Raw genomic sequence first — 27,008 nt, 5'->3', positions numbered from 1 at the left:
TGAGCACTCGGCTGTTTATTACTACACCTTAGACAGTTTCTTACAGTTTATCATACAGAAAATATTATAATACAATATATATATATATATGTATATAAACTATGACTAGAACCTGCTACACACACACACACACACACACACACACACACACACACACACACACACACACACACACACCTAAGCTACTCCTGCTACAGCATTGGTAACGTTGTCTCTGTCCCGTACCGGTGCTGCTGGTGTCCCCAGCGTTGGCACTACTGTTTAGCCCCTGATGCTGACGGTGGTAACACTGCTTTCATTAGTGAGAAAATAGTTATTTCTCGTAACGCTGTTACAATCCCCCGACCAGCGTTACACGCCGGCATGGTAACGGCACTCCGCGTTTTGTGACACTAAATTTCCAGCACTGGTGCCAGAATCTAGCAGTTTTGTTTACCAGTACTGACAGGCATTTAGAACACTGCTAAACACCATCAAAAACCAGTACACAGTATTGGTAACACTGTCTACCCCTCACGACTGTGGGGTCAATGTAACAATAATGTTTATCATCATCACCAACCAGAACCAGAATTCAACATGTTAATCTTTAACTTCCCCACTCGGGTGAAGGAATTTAACACATACACCAGTTATTTGTACACTTGTAACAGTTCATTATAACGACACACAACAGCGGGAAACCCAAAATGAATTTACGCATTTATGAAACATTCAACTTCGTCTAAATAATCATGTAAACACTAAACATTTATGTAAATGATGGTATGTTTTTTTAAACGATTTTGAGCAACATTTCCCCCCGAGAAAACAGGTCGTGTGAAGTTACATTTTTTTTAAGGTCTTCAACACGCCAGCACGACTCCAGTGGGCTTGACTTGACCTTACATGACGATGGTACGATCCCTCACGGTCATGACGGCCTGGCATTTGACCTGACCCAACCTAAGATAGGTCAGGTCACATAATTTTTATCCCAGTCTAAGATTCCAACGAGGTTTTTTCTTATATATATATATATATATATATATATATATATATATATATATATATATATATATATATATATATATATATGATTATACTTTGTCGCTGTCTCCCGCATTAGCGAGGTAGCGCAAGGAAACAGACGATATATATATATATATATATATATATATATATATATATATATATATATATATATATATATATATATAGATAGATAGATAGATAGATAGATAGATAGATAGATAGATAGATAGAGCGTGTGTTTGTCACATTGCATTTACTTGATTTCTCTATCTCAAATTAGAACTAACTTGTCTGTTGATTTTTACTTAACCTCTGACACATAAATAGTCATCAGAAACATGTTTAACACAGGTCTTTGGAACACGTGGTCACCACTCATTACCACGGCATCCTAGGTCATCTACCCATCCCGAGGAGCTTAAGTCACCCACCCTGTGTCAACCTAGGTCGTGACTTACAGGTAAGTCACCCACCCTATGTCAACCTAGGTCGTGACATACAGGTAAGTCACCCACCCTTTTCAGCCTAGGTCGTGACTTACAGGTAAGTCACCCACCCTGTGTCAGCCTAGGTCGTGACTTACAGGTAAGTCACCCACCCTGTGTCAGCCTAGGTCGTGACTTACAGGTAAGTCACTAGTGAGACTTTTTAATTTTTATCCTGATGGTCCGTTTTCTTTCACTGTTACGTTAGGTGCATGTCGTATCTTTCCCTTCCCTTCCCTCCCCATCATATTACTTGCTTTTACAGGATAAGAGATATCTCCCTATTCTACCTGCATCTGCAAGATGAGAGATATCTCCCCCTTAACATTCTACCTGCATCTACAGGATAAGAGATATCTCCCTCCAACATTCTACCTGCATCTACAGGATAAGAGATATCTCCCTTCATCATCCTACCTACTTCTACAATATATCAAAAAAAAAAAAAAGATTAAGTACATGGATACCGCGCTCTTTGTGTCCTCCTTTGACGGGACACTTAAACCGGATGCCGTTTTCTGTAGAATAGAAAACAGGGGATGGGATGGGTGGCAGACTATAATATAGCCCATAAAATATCGTTAATTCACAGAAAATTACTCGCCACTTTTGCTGACTCACAGACTCATTCATCGAATCGAAATTTATTCAAAGGGGGGATAAATAGGGTGTGATAAAGCTACACCTTTAAATATATAGAAAACTGACTGAATTTCACAGCAACCCTCCGTTTTCTATCCTCCCCGGCACCCGGGTGTACAACCAACAAAAATATACAAATAACAGGAAAGATAGAACAGGTTTTGTACAGTAACAAGGTTGTGGAGGTCGTTGTGACGAAGCCACCACGACCATCCCACACGACACATACACACACACACACACACACACACAGATCTGACGTTCTTACAGACTAAAAAAAAAAAAAAGGTTATGCAATATACGTACTTATACACTCCTGGCTTGACTTAATGTGGCATTGTGTCTTAAAACTCTACAAGACTACTTTTCCATTCGATGACCCGACCTAGTATTGTACATTTCACACTAGATTTAAGTCCGGGTACAGTACATATATTTATTCAGTATTTTGTAATTGAATTTGTAGTATATTACAGGTTTGTATCGTTGCTAACACAGTACAGAGATTGCTATAGTGGCTCGTACGCCTCTTGTTGTGAGTTGTAGGAGCTGGCGTTGTATGCCGTCCAGAGAATTGGCTTTTTTGTGGGCTAGATACGGCAGTCCAGGGATGGTGGGAGGGATAGTGTGGGCTCCATCCACCGTCCGCGAGGAATAGACACGTCATAGTCTCGGCACTGGAGTAACACAAGAGCCAAGCCACTTGGAATGAAAGAGTTCGTCTCCCCACTTGGAGACCCCCCAGTTGAAAGTGGGTGGTGGTGGTGGAGGAGGAGGAGGGGGCCAGATGTGGAGGACACAGTGTGTGGAGGAAAATGTGGAGAGACTGGACGGTGTTGTGCACTCGAGAGAGTGGACATAGTTTGGTCACAATGTCTCGATAGGATGAGAGATGAGTGAATGCAGGGGGGGAGACACCACCCTGGATGTCGTCGACGCAATGGAGAGATCGCCAGCGAGCTTGTTTTTGCACTGTAGGAGAGACCTTGAGAGATCTTCATTTGGCTTGGGCTTCAACAGTGTCTCTTCTTGGCATACTTGGTGGTTCGTGGTTCGTCTCCCATACTGACGCCTTCTTCGGAGCCTCTTGCGTGAGGATGGTCGGTCCCGACGCCGTCGTGAGAGCTCTGGCCGTGGTTATGATGGCTCCCGACGCCGCGGTGACGGGTTCACCCTGGGCCCCCGGGGTGATGATGGGGTTCCTCTCGAGAGGTAATGTTACAGGTTGAGGGAGAGAGAGCGATGAGGTCTCGAGGCTTTGTTTGGTGCTGATGGAGGGTGGCCAGGCTTGTAGTTCCAGACTCCATCCAGCAGGATAAAGGGCCACTAGATAGGCACGTTAAAGGCCTTCATAACTGATGCCCAAGGGCCCTAGATAGTTAACAAGGGCCCTCACGCAGTTGGTGGGTAAGGACCCTCAAAGCATCAGTTTAAGTGGTCTTAAAGGTGTGTGATTCGATGGCTTCAGGAGGCGAGTTCGAAGGTCCGCTTCCAGGGTCGAGCTCCTGATATCGGTGGAGGGTGTCCAGCGACGCCCCGCCGTCAGGGGTGTGTGTGCCTGGAAAGACCAGAAATACGACGTTAATGGATGACGTTACACATATGTCAACTACAAGGGTCGTAAGTTGTCACTAGTGCAATAGTTGAGGCAGGATTCGGATTGGACTCTGGGTAGGCCTTGAGGAAGATTAAACTAGTCGCTGCTCAGGACTTGGGTGGGGGTTAGAATAAGATTGGTAAGAAGTGATTAGCACTGGGAAAAGGATTAAGTACCGGAATGCGACGAAGTAGGAGATAAGGATTAGGCTATTTCAGATCTGATAACACTGGCGCAAGAGTGAGGCAAGGTTTAGAAGGAATACATACAAGACTAAGGGAGAACTGGGAAGCGAAATCAGTCTAGGTTAAGACCTGCATCATAACTTGGGGTAAGGCAAAGGTAAGAGTTGGTAAGGAAGACCCATGGGACTCCCTTCTGGCCCGTAACGCTACACCTTCCCTCAGTGTGTGTGTGTGTGTGTGTGTGTGTGTGTGACTTGGGAATCAACACTGTGCCTAACTTGCCGCCAGAGTCGCACATTTAGAGGACAGTAAAGGAGACCAACTGTTTGCTGGCTAATATTAGAATAGCAGTAGAAAAATTAAATACCGACTGAGAAATATTCAGCAAGTGTTCACATCTTACATAAGGCCTAAAGGAGAATATTCAAAGGACCACAAAGAGCTAATAGAGAAGGTCAAGAGGAGGACAACAAAGATGGTACCAGAAATAAGAGCACGAAGGTACAGCCTTTGAAGAGGAAGGTACGACCCTTGAGCACAATGGTACGGCCCTCATAACAATGGTGCGACCCTTGAGCACTGTGGTACGATCCTTGGGCACACAACGGTAAGACCCCTGGGAATTAATGACCCAACCTTTGACCTAATCCTTATGGGTCAGGTGAAAAGTCAAATACACCTAACCTGTTTTACACGTGCCCTCATGGTGATCCCACATTTGATCTACAGACCTGACCTCTCCACAGCTCACCTGTGTGACCCCTGCACCTGACCTCTGTAAGTCTGTGCATTTGACCTGTAGGCCTAACCTATCCTGGCGGCCTACCAGCAACAGGTGGGAGGGACCGTCTCAACCTCCCCCCCCCCCCCTTTCCCAACACACACTCCCACCACCCCTCCAACACGACCTCTGACATCCCTCCATGGGACCATTATCCCCCCCACACACACACACGCACGCACAGGCATCTTGTACGTTCCGTTCAAAAATAGGAAACGTAATTTGTGTGTATTTGAATCTTGTTACCTTTGTTATCTTCTTATCTTTTTGTTACACACACACACACACACACACATATATATATATATATATATATATATATATATATATATATATATATATATATTCCTCATTCACCATAGACTTGCACATTCTCCTCTGTTTATTTTCTGGTCCACAAAACACGTTCACCAGTGTTCACCATTCTCCCCCCCCCCTCCCCCAGGTCACGGGGGTCACACCCCTGGGAGGATACGATATAATTCGTCTTCTCCCCACCCTCCCTCATCCCTCCTCCCCAACGTGACAGGGGTCCACTCCCTCGGCCTTGGTGCCACCCTCCCACCCAGATCCCCTTTCACAATACCTCACCAGTGTTTATAGCGTCCTGTACACGTTACATACATGAGGGTGGGGGCGCCACCAAGGTCAGCCACTACCTTGTGATGACCGTCGTGCTCAAAGGTCGTGCCGCCGTACTCAAGCGTGGGGTCAAATGATGAAGGTATGGCATTATCTGTTTTCTTGGGATAACGTTAGAACCCTCAGAGGCGAATGGCATAACACTAACCTCATTGTGGTCGAAGCACCGCCGGTGCGTTGTGACGGTGATGGTGTCGATGGTGAACCTCCCAGCTTGGTCGGTGATGGTGAACCTCCCAGCTTGGTCGACGATGGTGAACCTCCCAGCTTTGTCGACGATGGTGAACCTCCCAGCTTAGTCGATGGTGGTGAACCTCCCAGCTTGGTCGGTGATGGTGAACCCCCCAGCTTGGTCGACGATGGTGAACCTCCCAGCTTAGTCGATGGTGGTGAACCTCCCAGCTTGGACGATGATGGTGAACCTTCCAGTTTGGTCGATGATAGTGAACCTCCCAGCTTGGTCGATGATAGTGAACCTCCCAGCTTGGTCGATGTTGGTGAACCTCCCAGCTTGGACGATGATGATGAACCTTCCAGCTTGGTCGATGATGGTGATAGTGAGACCTCCAAGCTTGGACGATGATGGTGATTCATGGTAGTAGTGTTGGGGATGAACCACCCATTTCTGATGATGATGATGGATGACCAGAGTCATGATAGTGACATCATCCCCCCCCCCCCCCCCCCCCTCGTGTTGGGAGGCTGTGGACACCACCCAGCAGAAGGCTCTGGTCTGGCTAGACCTGAACCCTGTCGCTGTTATACGAACAGCTTTTTTGGAATGTTATATTTTCTTTCTATATTTTCTTCTCAGACACAAACACATGTAAACTGTAGTTTGGTTCTTCCTTCTCCTGCAGGAGGAGGATCTCCTGCCGTAGTGAGGAGGGCGGGGCCCTAGCGATTCTGTTGTCTCCGTTGTCAATTTCGGAAAGCGTGTGTGTGTGTGTGTGTGTGTGTGTGTGTGTTCCGATGCCTTAGATTTTGATATTGCACTTTCTAATGTGTTTTTGACATTGGCACATAGATATCCACAGACACAGCTCTGTTTACATACTTTGTTGTTTATCTCCCAACCATGAAACCTGTTTATAGTTTGCTCCAACAATTGTCTCTCTCTCTCACTCCCCAGCGTCTCCTGGTAATCTCCCCTTTTCTCATCTCCCCAGCCAGATTCTCGTGCATTGCCCTCCAGTGTTTCTCCTCGAGTCATTGTTTGCCAGGTTCTCCAACATTTATCTCCAACAGTTGTTTGAAATCTCCACCATTTGTTTGAAACTTCCTCCAAGTCCTCTCACCTTCCACTTGTTTACCTTATGGTCTCAGACGGTGACAGCTTCTCCCCCATGATCTTCCTCATCCTCCAACACCCACTCTCTTCCTCCTCATCCTCCATCACTCCTCCCACACTCTCTACCTCATCCTCCAACATCTCTTTCCCCTAATATTAACAAAAAAAAAATCTTTCCCATTCTTCATCACAGGGAAAAGAATAAACACGCACGCGCCTCGTTCCGTTTTCTATAACAGGCATGGCGGACAAGGGAGGGAGGGAGGCGGCAGGTGGGCGTGGGCGGGCCTACTTCTTGAGTTCCTGCGCCCACACCTCCTGTGGCCAGCCGGTACGCCCACGCTTGGCCTCCGGGCTGGTGGTGGCCGGGCTGGGCGCTGTGTTCGACACCTGGCGGACCAGACAGGAAAAAAAGAACATTAACACAAAGTGAAAAAATATTAATTGATAAATAAAAACATAAAAAAGAGTAATTGATGAAAATGACGTGTAAAAAGACTCATATAAGTTTCTGGAAAAAATGTATATAAGAAGTTATAATAAGAATAACGTGAAAAGAATCGTAAGTCCCTGAAATGAAAAGTATATGGAAATATGTTTTTTTTTATGTCAAGAGTGATATGACCTTTGACGTCGTGTGTGTGTGTGTGTGTGTGTGTGTGTCTGTGTCTGTGTGTGTTTTAGGTAGTGGGGGTGTGACATGACTGACCCCCTCCAAGCGAGCGGGTCAGAGGTCAAAGGACAAGGCTCCCACACTGAGAGATATGAACCTCGCTCTCTCGCAGGAGCGATCGTAGACTCCCCACATTGGGGCGTGGGGAGTCTGATGTTCCCGTCGGCTAGGGCGGGGTGTAATGTCGTGTGTCCTCTCCCCCAGAGCATAATCATACCGTGACGCCTCATCACCGTCGGCCAATGAACCATGACCCGCGATGTATACGGGTGTATGTGTAAAAAAAAAAGAAAAAAACCGAGTGTGTCGTAAGTATGATAATCCAGTTTCACGTTACGTCACGTCCCTGTATCGTAAAAGGATTGTCTCGCCTCGAGTCGAGGAAGGGTGATGATTTAAACTCCCCCCACTCCCCACTTTAACTCCCTCGGGGCATGACGGTGTTGAAAGATAGATAACATAAAAAAGACAGATATAACTCCACCTGTGGAGAACAAAGAAAACGGGGATGGATGACCTTCCATTGATGGGGTAGCATCCTTGCGCCTGACATGACGTCATGTTGGGTTGTGCACTTTTCCCAGCCGTCGGCTGTACATCTCTCCCTCAAAACCATAGATAAGCCTCACTCACCTCCTCCTAACTCCCCCCCCCGAAGAAATCAAAGAAAGAACCCATAAAGAAGGATAAAGAAAAAAGATAACTTTACCATTATCAATAATCAGTAATCTTATTAATATAATTACCCACCCGAGTTAAAAAGAACATGTAAATGAAGAAAATATAATACTTAAAGCAAACGTATGAATAGTCAATGACCAGATGAATAAATGTAGCAGCCATAAAACGTGGAACTGGTTGTGCACAAAGCGAGATCTTTTAAAACCGGGTTGAGTCAGGGTATAGAAAACGGGATGGAAGAGGTTAGCCTTGAGTGGAATGTGGCCGCTTTGGGTAGAGGTTTCCGCCCCTTCCAGTACTTTTATATTTCACCTCCAGATGGTCTGAATATACGCTTACCTCACTTCCCATTGCGCACCCAGAAACAAAGATAATAGTATACCCTACGCCTTACATGGCCTGAGTTATGAGGAGGAAATGAGAAGAAATGTTAGGGGCAGATGAGGATCGGAAGTCAAGTCTATGAAGAAAATATGGCCCGGGTTGTGTGTGGAAGTTTTACTGGTCGCTTCGCCATGGGTTTTGGATAAAGGATTTTGAGCTAGTGATGAAATAGGGTTGATGTTCTAGCCTCTGTGGTTATTGATTTGCTGAAAAGCCTGAGCACGGCTGGTACGATCCTTGAGCACGCACGGTAAGACCCTTGAGCACGACCGGTACGACCCTTGAGCACGCACGGTACGACCCTTAAGCACGCCCGGTACGACTCTTTGGCACGACCAGTACGACCCTCGTGATGGCCTGGCCTTTGACCCGACCCTTCACAGGGAAGGTCAGAGAACAAAGAGACGGGTAGCAGGTGAACAGCAGAGAACACGGGACGGGCGGTCAGCGAACGCCAGTGAACACGGCACGGGCTCGATGAACACGGCACGGGCGGTCAGTGAACAACAGAGGACACGGGATGGGCGGTCAGCGAACGGGAGCAGGATGGTGCAATGGGGTACCGGCCGGCCGGCCGCGCGCCTTTAAGACGCTGTAATTATCGCCGTCTCTCTGGTCCCATGGGGACCCCGGGGTGTCTGGGACGCAACCATGGGGGAAGGGGCGCGAAACGTGGACCATCAGAAAGGGGGGAGGTGGGGTGGTCCGAAACCCCTCTAAATGAGGTCCAGTTAAGGGAGGTGTATTGTTTCGCTGTGCTAATTTAGAGAGAGAGAGAGAATTGCAGTCACGAAAGATAAAGTAAGGGAAACTTGATAAACAAAACGAAACAATAAAAGATTACATTTTCGAACAATCTGTAACATATGGTGACTGTGTCATTATGGCAACACTGTCATTGTTATCATCTGGACGGCTGTTATCATCATCATCATCACGGCTGACCCCCCCCCCCCCCCTCAGTCACGCTTTAATAACATCATCAACACACTGGCGTTAATATATCCTTACATACATTATAACTTCTCACATATTCTCTAAGTATGCTTACGATGTATATATTTGGTGTATATTTTCGGTATATACATAATAACGTGTAAGGTATACTCTAAATATACTTACAATGTATATTTTCGGTGCATACACAATAACGTGTAAGGTATATTTTAAATATACTGAATGTATATTTTCGGTGCCTATTTATGACGAACTTGCTGGAAATTTTGACCAATTATACTACATATGTTTTAGTACATTTGTACGGTAATTTTGGCACGTGCGGACGGTGTACTAAATGCGTAATATGAATTAATTACTAGACATTGTAACATGCTCGGTTATCCTGACGCTTTAATATAAGTATTTTATACGCAGTTGTGCGGCGTAGTTGACCTCGTGAGCACGACTGCACGACCCCGTGAGCACTTAGGTACGACCCCGTGAGCACTTAGGTACGACCCCGTGAGCACTTAGGTACGACCCTTGGCTACGATGTCTTGGCCTTGGGCCTGACCCTTAAAGGTCAGGTCAGAGGTCACGCCAGCATGACCCAGGATCGTACCGTCGTGCATAAGTGGCTAACAAGGCGTAGGTATGTACCAGGTGTGGATGACCGATGCTGCAAGAGCGACAGGTGTGTGTCACATTAACCAACATGGTACACATATGACCACGTGTGCAAGGCAGGTAACCAGGTGTTAACCCAGACCAGGTGTGTGTGTGTGTGTTGGGTGACCAGGTGTAGGAGCGTGAGTGATGACCAGATGTGGAGGCGAAGGTAATGACCAGGTGTGGTGGCCCGGCCACACTTCAGGAAGTGTTGACCAATGGGAAGTGTCCGGCTGGCACCCGTGGCTTCTCAAGCGTTGCTCAAGTGTCACCTTTGTTACTGAAGTGTTACGTGTCTTGATATTACCACACGCATGGATGCCGCATCCTACACACACACACACACACACACACACACACAGTTTAAGCTAGGGAGGATGAACAGCTAGTTTTGACTGTGAGCCCACTGCCACACTCAGGATTCGAACTCAGGGGGGCCCGTGCGTGAATCATGGTGATTATGTTCATGTTTGTGTGTTTACATGGGAGACAAACAACTTCACGAGCAAACAAAAACATAACCCGCAAGAAAAAAAAACCAAGACGTCTACACAAACACACAACTTAAACACACAAGAACCCACACACGCACAAACACCAGCAGAATACAACAGTTTAGTAGAACAGGAAACGGGTTGAAAAAAAAAAAAAGGAAAAATATTGTGATCCTAGACAAAGACCTGGGCGGTGCGAGCGAGTGGTCATCTTGGTGGGTCCAGGTCTGTTGACGGGGTAGAACAGGTAGGGAGGAAGGGCGCCATGCTGTCTGGCCAGTCCCCAGCACCGAGGGACCGAGCAAGGCAGTGAAGGAAGGGAGGAGTACAGGCGAAAGATGAGAGAAGAGAAGGTGAATGAAGGGAACTGTAGAGAAAGAAATACACAAGGGATGAAGTGACTGGTATAGAGTCGGGTTGAAGGTGAGGGAGTTGACGTGATAATTAGAGGGTAGTGACGCAGACGAAGGCCGTGGAGGAGGAGCAGGAGGAGGAGGGAGACGACGGCTACCAGTACCGGCTCGACCTCAGCACGACACTCCCCACAACACACATATGTCTCTCTGTATGACATGTCGTCCAGGGCTAACATATCTCTCTGTGGCTCTGAATAAGTGCCCCCTTGCCCGCCTCTCCTACTACTACTACTACTACTACTACTACTACTAATAATAATAATAATAATAATAATGCCGCTGCTATTGCTGCTATTACAAGATGGGTGTCTCGTCTCACATCCCTGCGCTTAACACACCTTCTGTCACTCCCACATCAACCCATCATCTCCCATAGTACACCCTTCCACACCATCTCCCATACCTCCCATAGCAACCTTCCCCCGTCCGCCCACGTCAATTAGGAGAAAAAAAAAGATATTGGTACCCCGTTTTTCCATCTTTTTTGTGGGCGCCGCTGAATTGGCTAACCACGAACTATTGTTAAAGCCATGATTTACGGAGGGTAAATTGCCGTAATGGTGTGGAAGGTGGTTCTCTGCCCACACTGGGTGGTTAAGCGTCTCACATGTTAATGGATCAGTGTTGGTAATTATGTGAGAGAGAGTTTGTGATGGTAATCATTTATGGTGCTGTGTGCAGGCCGACCCTTCCCCCATTGTTGGGGAGGGGAGTAAGCTGGGATCCCCTAGCACCACAACGGTGCGACAGTGCAACAGACCTTGTGGACTTTGCGACCACCTGAATGGTCGGAAGGTAAGAGAGATGGAACGGAGGGGGTAGATTATGGTCAGATGACGGGGGGAGGGAAAGTTAAGAACGTAGTATGGAAAGCAGATACGTAATGATGTGGAGCATATGAAGACAAGAAGGAAGAATAACACAACAGGATAAAAGAAAATACGTGATAAGAATAATGCAAAAAAGTGAATAGATACTGTGAAATGAAAAGGACATAAAGAACAAAGATGATAAAGAAACGATGTTAATGATAAAAGACAGAAACAGACACAGGAAAGAGAAAACAAGAAGAGGATAATAGGAAGAAGTAGACATGAGAGAATGAAGGGGTTGGATGGTGTGTGTGTGTGTGACACGGGGACGCCCCACGGGGATGTGGACAAGGCCTTCGGTATTTCCCGAGCTGGACGTCACTCTGGGGGAGGGAGGAGGAGGAGGGTAAAGATCCCTCAGGTTAAGTGTTGGGGGGGAAGGAGGTGATGTCGCAATCCCACCCTCCATCCCCGTGAGGTAGTTAGGCATAATGTTGCTGTTTCCGGAGGGAGGCGCTGCCGGTGCAGGTGTCGTGGGGGCAGCAGGGAAGGCCATCCTTGGCAGGAGGAGGCCGCCTCGGGATGTCCCCGGGCGTCGCCCTTTGCCCACCTCACTACCGGCCCATCGGTCCCTCAGGTCCCTTAAGAAAATGCTAATAACTCATTTACATATGAATGTGATACGTTTAAAGTGCCCCATCTGGACACTACGTTGACACATTAGGTCACACAAAATACAGCTTACAACACCTGGGATTCACTCGTAGGTGGTCATCCTGAAATTTGTGATGGATCCAGGAGGGAATCACTTGGACTAACGACCCGAGCAGCTCTTTGGTTTGTGGGTCACACTTGTTACAAACGACCCCGAACAGGTCTTTGGCTTGTAGGTCACACTTGTTACAAACGACCCGAACAGGTCTTTGGTTAGTGGGTCACACTTGTTACAAACGACCCCGAACAGGTCTTTGGTTAGTGGGTCACCCTTGTTACAAACGACCCCGAACAGGTCTTTGGTTGGTAGGTCACTCTTATACTAACGACCCAAACAGCACTTTGGTTAGTGAGTCACAGTGTACTGACGACCCAACAGCACATTGGTTAGTGGGTCACACCATCTACATGTGTGTGACCCACTAAGTAAAGCGGACATTATGACCTGGTACAACTCCCATGCTGGCCTGTGTGGCACCTGCAGCCTTTGTCACCTCACTCCCACGTGTCCTTCCTTCCCACTGGCAAAAACAAATCGCAGCGGGTTCCTCCAGTGTGTCACCTTGGGTGATGCCAGATTTATAATACTGTGGTGCGGACTACGTTTGAGAAAGGTACATACAACTTCACAGTTATTATTCCCATCATTATCTAAAATCTGGAGCCACAACTTGGTGTGAGTGGGCCGGGTGATGCAACAGATGGCACCTGTCATGTTGTGGCAAGTTGTTGAATACGTGGCTGATCACGATACCTCTTGCACACCACATTGGCTCATATCCAGGACCAAGGTGCTAGTTAAGCCAGCTGCAACCACTGCCGGGGCTGTTGGCGAAACCACGCTTGGTCACTCGAGGTCAAATCCAGTCCACTTATTGGGGTGACGATTGTATGGTTATGCTTGGTATAGTCAGGCTGAGGTGGTGACCTGTCGTGCCATTGTGCTTCGCGGATCGCACCGTCTTGTTCAAGGGTCGTCCCGTCCTGCTCCGGAGTCGTACCCTCCTGCTTAAGTGGAATAGTGGAGTAAGACAGGAACCTTGGGGGATCCCAGCATTTATCAGGAATCGGCAACTCGTCTGTGTTTCCTGTCAGAACTAGACTACATAATGACGTCTTCTAGGAAGTTATTGAATAAAAACATGAACACCTGTTGAGTCTGGAAGGTCTTGGGGCGCCTCCTGATGCCCGGACTCGCCATCCCCTTACATCCGACACACCTGAGGATCAGCCTGGCTCCTCCTCCTTTCAGTGCGCCCTCATCAGGAGCAGTAGTGCATCCCCTACAGGAGTGATGTGAGGGGAGGAACGACCTTGGGGATAGGACGTGGAATGAAGATGGTGCGTAAGGAGAGAAACGCCTTTAGTAGAAGGCTGGAGGCATTAGATGATGCAGTAGACGGGAGTACAGTCGTAGTCAGACAAAGGAATTTATATGGGATTATTACACATCGCATGACCAGCCGTATCTCAGGTCAACGCCTGGTAGCATTGGCTAAAGCTGGTCATGTACCATAGATGAAGAATGGAAGCAGAGGTTCATCTCCCCCTCCACCTCTTGCTGGTGAGGGGCCCTTGGCGTGCCGTGGGCAGGTACAGACGGTGTGACGCCCCACACCACTGCCGACACAAGAGTGTGTGGTACACACTCACCCGCCACCTGACCGCTCCCCCACCCCTCCTACACACACACACACACACACACACACACACACACACACACACAGATTAAGAATAAAATTCGACCTCCAGAGATTTGACATATTATTTACTTGGCGTCCGGTATTGCATCACCGTCCGTATTAAGACGGCATGACCCATCGGTGTGACCTTGAGGCCTGACCCAGGTGTCAGCACCACCAGCTGAGTGTCCAGGTGGGGAGAGGGGGAGGGGGAGTGTCCAGATCAGGTGTGGGTGAACACCTCCCGCCCACCCTGGACCCACGGACCGTGGCCGAAGACCCCACAGACCGCGGCCAGGGAATGGGACCACCCTGTCTCACGCCCCACCCCAGCGCTGTGTTTGTTGAAGCCGCCGCGGAAATCTGGCCCGGTAATTACTGACTGGCGCGAGGGCGGGGGGTATATTGTGTGTGTCCTCCTCAACCCCTCCCCCGTCATCTGTCTGTCTCTCTGTCTGTCATCACTACCTGGACAGAAAGGCTCGAGCACTCAAAACTCTTAACGTTTTATATAAATATATATACATCGGTTTTTCCTCTGCCTTGCCAGGATAGCCCGGAGCAGCAGTAATCATGTGCGGACGTGAGGACGTATCTTAAACCGTAAACTATGGCTACGTGTTGTGGTAGACTTTTGAATTTTTGCCGGAGATGAACGAGGGAGGAGACGGCGATGTACATGTCCGGACAAATTTGTTAATTTTACTAAATCAGTATCTCCTCTCATAAAAAAAATGGTGATATTTTTGTATATATATATATATTTTCTTTATTAATGGTTGATTATTATAATTTTCTCGGTTGAATTCAGCATTGTGTTGAAAATGATATTTTTTTATGCGATAGAAATCCCCCAGAGCGTCATGATGCAGCGTCGGGCTACACCTCCCACCGGCATCGCGGAGGTCAGCCGCGCTGCCTGACACACGACTACGTGTCTGTTATCCGTCATGATCAGGCACAAACTGCCAATTACCGGTGAGCTGCGGCCGCGACCAGCACACACTGGCTGGCCACGTCTCAAACACTTCCCTGGAACCCGATTAAAGTGGTCAGGATGGACAGATTATTATCTCGTGTGTCCAAGAATCACACAAGAATGAAATCGTGGTGACTTTGTTTACCTTTGTGTCAGCCCCATTATATATATATATATATATATATATATATATATATATATATATATATATATATATATATATATATATATATATACACACACACACACACACACACCATATGGCGTCCTAGCTACGTCTCTTCGTTGCATATCAGCTGACATATTTCTTTCTTGTATCTCCCCTGATGTGATTATTACAAGAAAGTGCACTTGGGAACTGATTGTGTTTCATTTTCCCCGTGGACTCATAGGAATATATATATATATATATATATATATATATATATATATATATATATATATATATATATATATATCTAGCTATATATATATATATATGTAAGTATCTCGGGACCATTTCTGTGAAGAAGTCGTGGTATTAACCAGGACTATTTCTTAAGAGCTCCTGCACCCTAAGGCTGCGCTACTTCCACTATCAGGGAAGCTTGGATTTCTTTGAAGTTTTAGGACGAGACTAATTTTACTGACAGCATCACGAAGATGACTTTTGACTGCCAGTGTAACCTCTTGCAGGCGGAGCCTGGCAGAATACCTTACACTTGTACATTCGGTGACAATCTGTAAAACTTTATACGTAAGACAAAGTTGCTTCCTGTTCATGTTACGAAAATTATCAACTTCAGTTTTACTTCTCATTGTTTAATGAGGAATTGGAATACTAATGCGAACAGGAGAGTCAGTCAAGCAAACTTTTATATACGAGGCCATTCATAAAGGTAGGGAGGAACCAAGAAGTCAGCCCCATATTCCAGGGAGGCACCGCAAATGCACCTACCCCGTTACCGAAGGAGAGGTGTGTTTGTGTGTGTGTGTGTGTGTGTGTGTGTACCGGTAGGACAACCTCGTCATCCCAACCTCACCCTACTGCCAAGCGAAGACAGATACGAACGGGGTCGTTCATTCCGTCAATGCCTCTGTGTGCACAAGATTGTCAGCCACAATAGCTCAATATCCACAAAATTTACCGAAATGTTTGTTGGGCTGTTTTAAAAAACGGTGACCTTGGCGTCGGCTACATCACCCACTCTCCCTACCCAGCTAGTGTTGCCATCACCAGGTAAATACCTCACGACCTACCAATTTTTTTTTACGTACATGATATTCGTTTTGCACAGCGAGGTGTTACGAAAACCTGGGTATGTCTGCGTTGTTGGAGTTAATGTCTGTCAACACGCAAGGGGGGCATTATGCCAGAATATAGATGAGCTACGTGAAAGGAATTATTTCTCTTTTAAGGAATCGGTTGTCAGATGAGCCGGGTTGAAATGCACTACAGGGGAGTTTGTCTGATACGACCAACCTTCTCTGACGTTCAGGTAATCTAGTGTACTGTGATGGCTGCTGGCAATTTAGAGAGAGAGTCTGTTCTAGATTTTAACGTTAACGCTATACATACAATACTTCGTTCATCCGGTAGGATCTACTTCTATTACAGAGAAACATTTTTTTGTATTTAAAGTAATTTTCAATTATAGATATTATTTTTAGATTTAACTAAAAGTTAATGACACCCTGGGTGTATTGAAGGCACTGGGAAGCAACGCTAATGGAATTGGCGTCTGTGAGTCATACTGGCAGTAAATCTATATATATATATATATATATATATATATATATATATATATATATATATATATATATATATATATATTATCATCAATAAGTTTAGTAAGAAATTAGCAACACAGTGTTGCTCTTTTTCTACACATAGGCGAAAACGAAAACGAGGTTTGAGGTTGGCTGTGCAGGAGAGGCCCCGGGCGTGACACTGGGGGAGGAGCAGTTAGGTTGTGGTCACTTAATGTTTGCGGTGTAGTGACCTAATGTGCCCCATAGGTCGTCCTGGGTCAACCGCAGTGCCAGTCTTCCGTAGCCTGGGTCACCACACTCCCTCCCTCCGGACATGTACTCGTGAGTAACACTCATTAATGGCCCCGTACTGCACAAACTGGTGATTACTGAGACACACACACACACACACACTTGTAAAGATATATTCATCCCATATGATAATGAACATTGAAAATAAATATTGAAAAAAGCGAAACTATATAATATATATAAATAAATGAATCACTGAAAATGATCATTCGTGAAATGAGGTGTTTAGGGAACACAGGGAAGTTACCCCCTGACCAACGCACCCCCTTCACAACCGCACCTTTCCTCCCCCTTTGACCGCACCCTACCCTCTCCTCCCACTCCACCACCGCCCTGACCGCACGCCCCTCCACTCCTACAGTTTGTTTATGTAACTCGACACAAAAGGACGATATATATATATTTTTTCCCTCCTGGTGTTTGTGGTCGGGTGTCGCCCTAGTGGGTCGTGTCGTCCCCCCCAGAGAATAGTGGGCCAGTTAAGTCAGCCGTTCCCTCGTGTGTGTGTGTGTTTGGGGGGTTATGATGCATACCCATAGGCCCACCCACTCCCATACACACCACCGGTGTACACTAGGGTAAATTCGTGTGGGTATCCACTGTGGTGGATTACTGAGTGTATTCACTGTGGTGGATTACTGAGTGTATCTTCTGTGGTAAATTATCGTGTGTATCCAGTGTGGTTCATTGATGAGATTATCTTCCACTGTTGGGGATTACTGTGACTATTCATTGCGGTTAATTAGTGTGCGTGTATCCACTGTGGTAAATCACTGTGTGTATCCACTGCGGTAAATCACTGTGTGTACCCGCTGTGGGAAATTGGTGTAGTGAGTCTTAAATCATCCGGGTGATGGAGGAGGGGAGCTGGATTTGGATATTTTTTCTTTCCGAACCATGGTAGAGGACAGCTGGGGACATGATCGCCCTGGGCTGTGTTCATCTCGACCCGTCGGCTGAAGAGATGATGTTCTGGATGCGTCAGGTAATAAGATATTCCCCGCCACCTGAGCCTCTCCTGTCTTTCACACTCGGTCCACATCACATCTAAACTCTCACACCTTGTGTGGGGTCGTCACACACACACACACACACACACACACACACACACACACACACACACACACATACACATACATACATACATACACACATACATTTATAGATATGTAGACAGTTAGAGCGAGACTCGAGTTTTGGTTGGAAAACTTCACTGTTGTCCATTTATCCATCATGGTTGTTCATTATTATCAGTGATTTTCAATTTATAAATCAGCAAGAATTGTTTCCATGATATCATTAATTACGTATCGTTATACCTTCATGAAACGAATGACGTTTTTCACCACGTTGAACTCGGCTTCGTAATGACTCGTCATGATGATAATCATCATCATTTTAACATGTTATCGATACTTTGATCCTGTGTCTATTGTGTCTGTCGATCCTGCGGGACATTAGATATTCAGCGGATTGTGTCTTATGTGATCGTAACATCAGGAATAATATATCTCGCGTGGTGTCGGAGCCTGAGAGAAAACACAGGTGGTCAAATAGTGAAGATGGCCTTCATGAGACAGCACACACACACGCATCATCACTACACTCCAGTACCCTGCGGAGGTGTGGCCACGCACCCAGCTGGGCGTAGTGTAAACAAGAGTCACTCTGAACAACTGGAATGGAACGGAACAATATTGGACTACGCATCCAGGGTGACGTTGTAAGCTGCCTCCCCCCGCCAGCAGGCCAGGGAGGGAAGGTAATGACCATAATTAAACAGGAAGAGAGAAGGGAGCGGGTCGGCTGGAGGTAGGCCTACACTACACCCCCCACCCCCCTCAACGTCACATTTATTTTTTTGCCCGCGAAAATTTGCCCCTCGTGGCTGGGTGTGAGAGCCGGCAGGTAGCTCGCTAATTGGCTGGTAATTGGCTTGGGGGCGGGGCTGAGTGACACCCGCGAAGGTGATTGGCTATCATTACGCGCCCTCCTGGGGCTGCCGCCCCGTGATCTACCACAATGAGAAAAAAAAGTCATTATAATTTTCGTTTCCTCGTGCGTTTTTTTTTTTTTTTTTTCTGACGCGGTTTTGGCTGCTGATCCACCCGACTGTTCGAGGCAGTAGTGCGGAAACTGTATACACCAGCGTTCACTATACTCTCAGAACAACAACAACGTTCAATAACTGTCAATAGAACTCACAGAACAAGACCGTTCAGTGAATATCAATAAAACTCGCAGAACACAAACGTTTAATAGATTCCTTACAATTAATTGAAGTTATGCAGGATATCATGACGTGTGGTTGTGTGTGTGTGTGTGTGTGTGTGTGTGTGATTATATTGTGAATCTGGCAGAAGACGACGCTTATTATTTTACTATAATTAGGCTCGGCAATGACAAACCAAAGCGTGACGAATCACAAAGTACATACATATGTACGCGTTCCACCCGACCCAAGTAGAGAGCTTTGAACGCGAGTGAACGTAGGAATACATGATAATATTTCTATGAACGCAAAACGTGTAAGATAAACATGTGTTAAGAAATTTTACGGACAAAAATAACTAATAATAAATTCCATTTTAAGAGCAGAGAGTACAGAAATAATCTCCACGTAGGGTATAGAAAACAGTGAAACTAAACGAGAGAAGAAAGAAAACGAGAGAGAGAGACACACAGAGAGAACGGAAGGAAGGAGTTAGGGTAAGCAAGGGGTGCGGTAGAGGTAAAGAGCCAGCCCTGGTGGACCCCAGCGGGTCATAACTACATGAAGGGGGTGTTTGTCCCTCGCCTCCTCCCCATGGGGACCCCTCGCTCAAACCTCCTTTGTTGCCAGGGTTCGAGTCGGGCGGGCATCTCCCTACGGGGGCCAACTTTAATGTTTTTCTGAACGTCGCCTCGTATGCAGTACCCCCACAACAAATGATAATGAAGATAATATACTGAATAATACTGACACACCGGCTTATCAAGATAACGAGAGATAGACTCAAGGAAATGTATAAGGAAATATATACAGGTACTGAGATACAACGATTGAGGTTAATGTACAGCATAATGAAGGTTGATATACAGCATAATGAAGGTTGATATACAGCATACTGAAGGACAATAGACAGCATACTGATCACATGATATTCACAGTTTGTGTATCTGTATGTGTGTGTGTGTGTGTGTGTCTGTATCTGTGTGTGTGTGTGTGATTACCCATCTGTACTGTACGGGGAGGGAGTATGATTACACTTGGAGTTCTAATCAGTCTACCTCGTGTGTGTATGGTGGATGCAACACACACACTGCACATATGACCCCCAGAATGTGTCATATGAAGTGGTTCGGGGTCACCACCGGGCAGAGGGGGAGCAGTCGTTACTACTACGCCCACTGTGTAATATTTCCAGCCTAAGAGTCGTAACATCAACTTCAGTCCCTGGGTCCGGGAGTGGAGGGAGTCAGAAACGCCACACACTATATTTCTAAGACTGATTTATTTTGATTGGTTTGAATTGATCCTGCGGGCAGTTTATCTGTATAGAAAAAGAATCTCTCTCTCCATAGGTTATACTCGTGATTAATTATAATTGTTTTATCCGTAGGTCGAATTCCAAATGAGGGAGGTAACCAAAAGCAATGTGTACATTATGTGTGATTGGTTATAACAGCTGGAGCAAGATTTCCCCATGATAGAACCGGTGGTCAATACGTTCTGAACATATAGAAATATTATTGACAGAACTTACATCATCTACCAGGATAACACTCGCAAAGATAACGTGCCAGAATAACACTTGTCAGAATCCGTTTTTGCCTAAATAAGACTCAATGTGTTCTACTCCAAGGTTTGATACGTACAGTAAATTGAAGCTTGATGCAAATATTGCACGACCATAGCGATCGATGTGCAAAATTGACTCCACACACAGACCTTCCTTTTGTTGATGATGATGTAGTCACCCCAGCCTCAGACCCGGTGCTGGGGGATGATATGGTCGCACCCCAGCCTCAGACCCGGTGCTGGGGGATGATATGGTCGCACCCCAGCCTCAGGCCTGGAGCTGGGGAGTTGCTTTCTCGTTAAGAGATTTTCAGAACCGTCGTAACTCAGAAATTAATTGACGTAGCCAAGGGAAATTCTGCCCCATTCGTTACCTGACATATACATGCAGAACTTGAGTTTTCACCCACAATTTGGATATATATATATATATATATATATATATATATATATATATATATATATATATATATATATATATATATATATATGTGTGTGTGTGTGTGTGTAATCATCCTTTACCTGACGTATGCCCCCGGGGAGGGAGGAGGGGTAGTACCAAGTGCCACACAAGGGAGGTGTCACGGGGGACCACACGCCTGTGTGGAATCTATAACCCTGAGGGAGTGTCGTGTACCTCGTGGTCCCAGGGGGAGGAGGTGGAGTGTTGTGTACTTCTGGGGGGTGTCGTGTACCTAGTGGTCTCGAGGGGGGGGGGGGGTGTCGTGTACTTCTGGGGGGTGTCGTGTACCTCGTGGTCGCGGGGGGGGGGCGAGTGTCGTGTACCTCATTGCTCACAGGTCGTTGCGAGGACGACTCGCTGGACGACGACCCGCGCGGCTCCTAACGAGCTAACGAGACACCGTAATTGATAGGATAACTCGTTTCATTTCAGGCGGATCACAGTGATCCCCGGCGGCCCAGTTATCATCAGGGAGAAAGATGGTAATTACCAGCGGGTAACCCGAGCGGCGGGAGGGTGTGCGCTGTCCTCACGACACGGCAAAAACTGCCCGTCCTCGTGTGTGTGTGTGTGTTCGCCGACTTCCAGGTTAAGCACAAAATGTCGCTTCTGTTTAATGGGTAACTATATATATATATATATATATATATATATATATATATATATATATATATATATATATATATATATGACAGCTACATGATATTAGGATGTGAGCGGATGTGGCCTTCCTTCGTCTGCTCCAACACGGGAAACAGCGATCAGATGGGATGGAAAGGGATGTGGGGAAAAAACCAGAGTGAGTGAGTGCTGGCCCTCCAAGATAACTCCCCAAACATGGGATGTGGGCCCTCCAAACATGAGGTATGGGCCCTCCAAACCTTCAGGGTGGTCCCTCCACACTTCAGGGCGGGTCCTGGCCCCACCGTGGCAGTGATCGCATGCATAACCGGACGGCAACAGTACGTGAGTGAGGTAACGGTGAGGACACGTCGCCAGGGTCAGGTTCCCACCCGTAGCATCCCCCATGCACCCCAGAGAGAGAGAGAGAGAGAGAGAGAGGGAGGGAGGGAGAGGAAGAGTTGGTCAGCAGTAGTTTAGGGAGAGACACTAACAACGTCTCCAGGGAGGAGATGCTCTAATGAGCAACGGTGCTTAGCTCCCTCCCACAGCCTCCCCTCCCTCACACCCCCGCCCCCAACCCCCTCCCTCACACCGCCCCCAACTCCTCCCTCCTTCTCTACATCTACCTCACCTTCTACACTACATTCTCTTCCATCCACTATTCACAACACCACACCTTCCACCTACAACACCACACCCTCCACCTACAACACAACATCCGTCTATAACACTACACCCACCCATTTTACAACACACACTTTTACTATAATACCACACCCACCTACAATAACACTACACTCACCTGCCATAACACCACATCCACCTACTATAACACCACATCCACCTACTATAGCACCACATCCACCTACTGTAACACCACATCCACCTACTATAACGCCACATCCACCTACTATAACACTACACCTTGTCAATACATTACCCAGCTATAGCACTTCACTTTGTAATCCCTTCCGCACCCTCTCCACCCACACTACACCCCCTGCCCTGGCCCAGCCTGGGTGTAGAACACCCCAGAGACAGCCGACCTAAGAACCTCGCACTGTTGAAAATAATAACATCCATATTTTTTTTTTATCGCAGCGCCTTACCTTAGGTCTTGTTCCTTGTGCTCTATCTTTTTTTTATAATGTACCTCATGTTCGTTATAATTAACATTAACATTTACTACAAAGTTTTTCAGATAGGCTCAGAGATTTCCCTGTTAAAACGTTTGGCTGTTAAAATCATTTTTCATTTGCCAGCAGGGTTACCAAAGGAGTTGTCTGAGGAATAAAGTTGAAGGTGCAGTATTACCAATTCTGTCCAGTGAATTCACGGAGACAAACAACACAAACAAACCAATATACAAGATACACAGTTGACTAGCCACTTCAGCACGACGGTACGACCCTCAGAGCACGACGGTACGACCCCTTGGGTATGAGGGGTCGTACCGTCGTGCTCTGAGGATTAACCTTGGCACGGCTGTAGCAAACCATCCAAGAAAGGAAAAAGAAAAATCACCTTTTGCTAACCATGAACGTAAGATCGGAGACAAACAAGCCACACAAGGAATCACTGACGAACAAACCATTGAGTCTAAGATCACAAACTAAACATAAAGCTAACCAACAAACAGGTTTAGCCAAACGATGATATCCCGTTAAAGATGAATGTACACAAACCACTAACTGACTAACTGTGGGTGACAAGGTCACTTGGTAATACAAAAAGGGAGATTTTAACCAACAAACCACGTACCAAAGACGACTAACAAATAGTGGAGGTATAACACTAACAATGATGAAGTCATATTTAACTTACCACGAAACAGACACCAGAGCTCACTAACCATGGCACAGTTATCACTAATAATCTGTGGGCCAGACCACAAACAACACATAAGGCGGTAGGTGATCACTAACAAAATCCATGACCTCCAGGATTTTTACAGACAGTCTGACAAAGAATGAGAGAGTATGAGACAAAGTTCACTAACAAATACTGACTTGAAACCCTAACAAACTCAGTTGTACTGAACAGCCTTAACAAACCATAAGGCAGTTATTGCCTAACAAACTAACAATAAACAAACCATGGAACAAAGAAACATTACAAGGAACTTAAAGGTTAACGACCACTTAAAGGGGTCAAAGGTCAGATATAACTGGTACAGGAAAGAAAAAAAAGGTCAGAAACTGAAAGAAAACGCGTGTTTCAGATCAGAGAAAACAAGAATCAAAGGTTTCAATAAACCACGGGTGAAAAGTAAAAGAAAACGTGGGTCAGAGGTCAAACAGACCACGTTCAGTAAACTTCAAACGATCACTAACCATTTTAAAAACCACGGCCTTAGTTAAGCTCCAAGCTTTGGTTAGTAACAAACGAAACGCTCATTAAGTCCCAGCGGCTCCTTTGAGGACGCAGGAACACTGGTTCGAATCCCCGAGGACAAGCCCGACTGCACGTGGGAAAATAGTCTCGCACAACGTACTTGTAATCACATACACAATTGATAATTATTGTTTGTGCCACAGCGATCATTAGAGAGTTTGTCCATAATCTTTTAGCTGGTGACTTCAGTAACTTTAAAATCGTAATAATTGCTTGTATAATTATTAGTACATAATCATTGCGGTTCTTGTATAATTATTAGTACATAATCATTGCAGTTCTTGTATAATTATTAGTACATAATCATTGCAGTTCTTGTATAATTATTAGTACATAATCATTGCGGTTCTTGTATAATTATTGGTACATAATCATTGCAGTTCTTGTATAATTATTAGTACATAATCATTGCAGTTCTTGTATAATTATTAGTACATAATCATTGCGGTTCTTGTATAATTATTGGTACATAGTATAATCATTGTGTTAAGATAATTTGTGATATTTTTCTTACTCCATGGTGATTAATGATTAGTGATTAATGCAATCTTTTATTTTTATTTTGGATTTAAGGCTGGTTTTTATATAGATGTTGTCTGCAACAACTTGCTACACTTATTTGGTCCACGAATACACATATGTTTGCGAACTAACTCTGTTTTGAAATAACTTTTTTCTTTAATGTTTGTGGTGACTTGTGCCTCACCTAACTGGTCTTAAAGTGTGTGCTTTTCTGTCCTTTCGTTTTCCTACAGTTATTATTGATATTATTATTATTATTATCGTTATTATTTTTATGATGGTGATGGAAATTATACCATGAATGAAATTATTTATTTGTTTGGTATTTGAATGTCTTGGCATATAATTATTCACGCCTCTCCATTCATTAAACACAGTGAATGCTTTCATGAAGGCCCTTCTCTACTTGTAATCAAAGCTGTAATTATAATTACATTATTGGTAGCTTCTCCAAACGCTAGACACAAGGTGTGATTACACTGGCGTAAATGGTGACTACAAATATTGTAAATTATTTACGTAATAGTGGTCAGATTTCTATAAACTGTAGAGGCGCGTATCGACCTTATGATGCGTTTACGACAGTTTGAACGGTATGATACGACGCTTGAGCACGACGGTACGACCTTTCAGCATGACGGTACGACCCTTGAACACGACGGTACGACCCTTAAAGAACAGGTCAAGGACCTGACCATCATACCTAAGGGTCATCAAATTTTGCCCAAGGACTTATCGTCGTGCTCAAGGGTCGTACCGTCGTGCTAAAGGATCGTACCGTCGTGTTCAAGGGGTTGTTGAATTATTATTGAATAGTGTATCAAAAGTCATATTGATGTTTGAATAATCATAATTTCTTCATTAACTAAAACTAAAGTCATTACTCTTAATTGTCTCAAAGTATAAGTGGCTCCAAAAGGATTATGTATAGTGTATTTTACAAAAGACAGATTAAATCATTCCCCCAAAACCACATCATTTCCTTGTTTCTACATCATTACTAATTAATGATTAGCGACGTCCCCTGGTGATTAAGAGGCCCCTATTAGTGCTATATGGTAAATACTGTGGATTAGTTAATAGAGATGAATTGGGCTAGATAGCCGATGGTTATTGAGGGGTGGGAGGATGTTCTAACTCAGGGAGATGTGGTGTAGGATTTATCTCAGTGGGTTTAACTGGTGGGTTTAATTTTAAACGAGCTGGTGTTAAGTGACTTGGCTTACAACGACCTGGTCTCAGGTGATTTGGTTTAATACGACCTGGGCTCAGATGGCTTGGCTTGATACGACCTGACCTCATGTGCCTTAGCTTAACATGACCTGGCTCCCCTCCACACACACACACACACACACACACACACACACCTACGGCAATCAGTCTAAATTTGAATCTTAATTACTGCAGTACAACCCTCAGGGTCTTACCTTGTCCTGGTCGGGCGGATGGTGGGCGGCGTTGGTCGGCCTGGTCCTGGGCGGCAGGTCGGCGCGGAAGGTCTCGGGCGGCGGTGCTGGTGGGGCTGAGGCTGCTGGGGCGTTAGTAGGGGGAGCCACTGCGACTGCAGCATCCTCTGCATGGAGGACCTCCATGAGGTAGGCGATGTAGGAGGTGGCCAGGCGGAGGGTCTTGATCTTGGAGAGCTTGGTGTCGGCCGGCACGTTAGGGATGCACTCCCGCAGCTCGGCGAAGGCGTTGTTGATGCTCTGCGTCCGCCGCCGCTCCTTCTTGTTGGCCGAGGAGCGCCGCTTGACCACCCGGCCGCACCCGTCCACCATCTCGATGGTGTAGTCCCCGCTGGCCAGGTCGTGCGGCGAGCCAGGACCCACCACGAACCCCCCAGAGACCCCGAACTCCTGACAGGCCACGGCCACCTCAGGGGAGTAGCCCGGCGAGTAACCCGCGGGCGTGTAGCCCCATCCAGGGTACAGGGCCTGGCCCGGCGGGCTCGGGTGAGAGTAGTAGGACGAGTAGAGGGCCTCCGGGGAGGGCGCGGCCCCCATGGCGGCATGGCCGTAACTCTGCGGCATGGAGTAACCTCCGACCAGACTCATCTTCACTCGAAACACCCGACCTCCACGGCCCAAAGGTTCCACGTCAA

At 46.1% G+C, this 27,008-nt stretch overlaps 1 protein-coding gene across 1 annotated transcript; it reads right to left on the bottom strand.

Moving 5' to 3' along the window:
* Positions 1-27,008, bottom strand: LOC139763845 (heart- and neural crest derivatives-expressed protein 2-like). Its single transcript, XM_071690188.1, has 3 exons — positions 26,335-27,008; positions 5,495-7,027; positions 1-3,699 (listed from the first exon to the last, which is right to left on the bottom strand). Exons 1-2 carry the CDS (start codon positions 26,959-26,961, stop codon positions 6,926-6,928), a joined length of 729 nt encoding a protein of 242 aa, XP_071546289.1. The 5' UTR covers positions 26,962-27,008; the 3' UTR covers positions 1-3,699; positions 5,495-6,925.

The sequence above is a fragment of the Panulirus ornatus genome, chromosome 48 (genome assembly GCF_036320965.1).
Source record: "Panulirus ornatus isolate Po-2019 chromosome 48, ASM3632096v1, whole genome shotgun sequence".
NCBI lineage: Eukaryota > Metazoa > Arthropoda > Malacostraca > Decapoda > Palinuridae > Panulirus > Panulirus ornatus.
The sequence above is the reverse complement of the archived record's forward strand: the minus strand, read 5'-3'. Positions and strand labels throughout refer to the sequence as shown.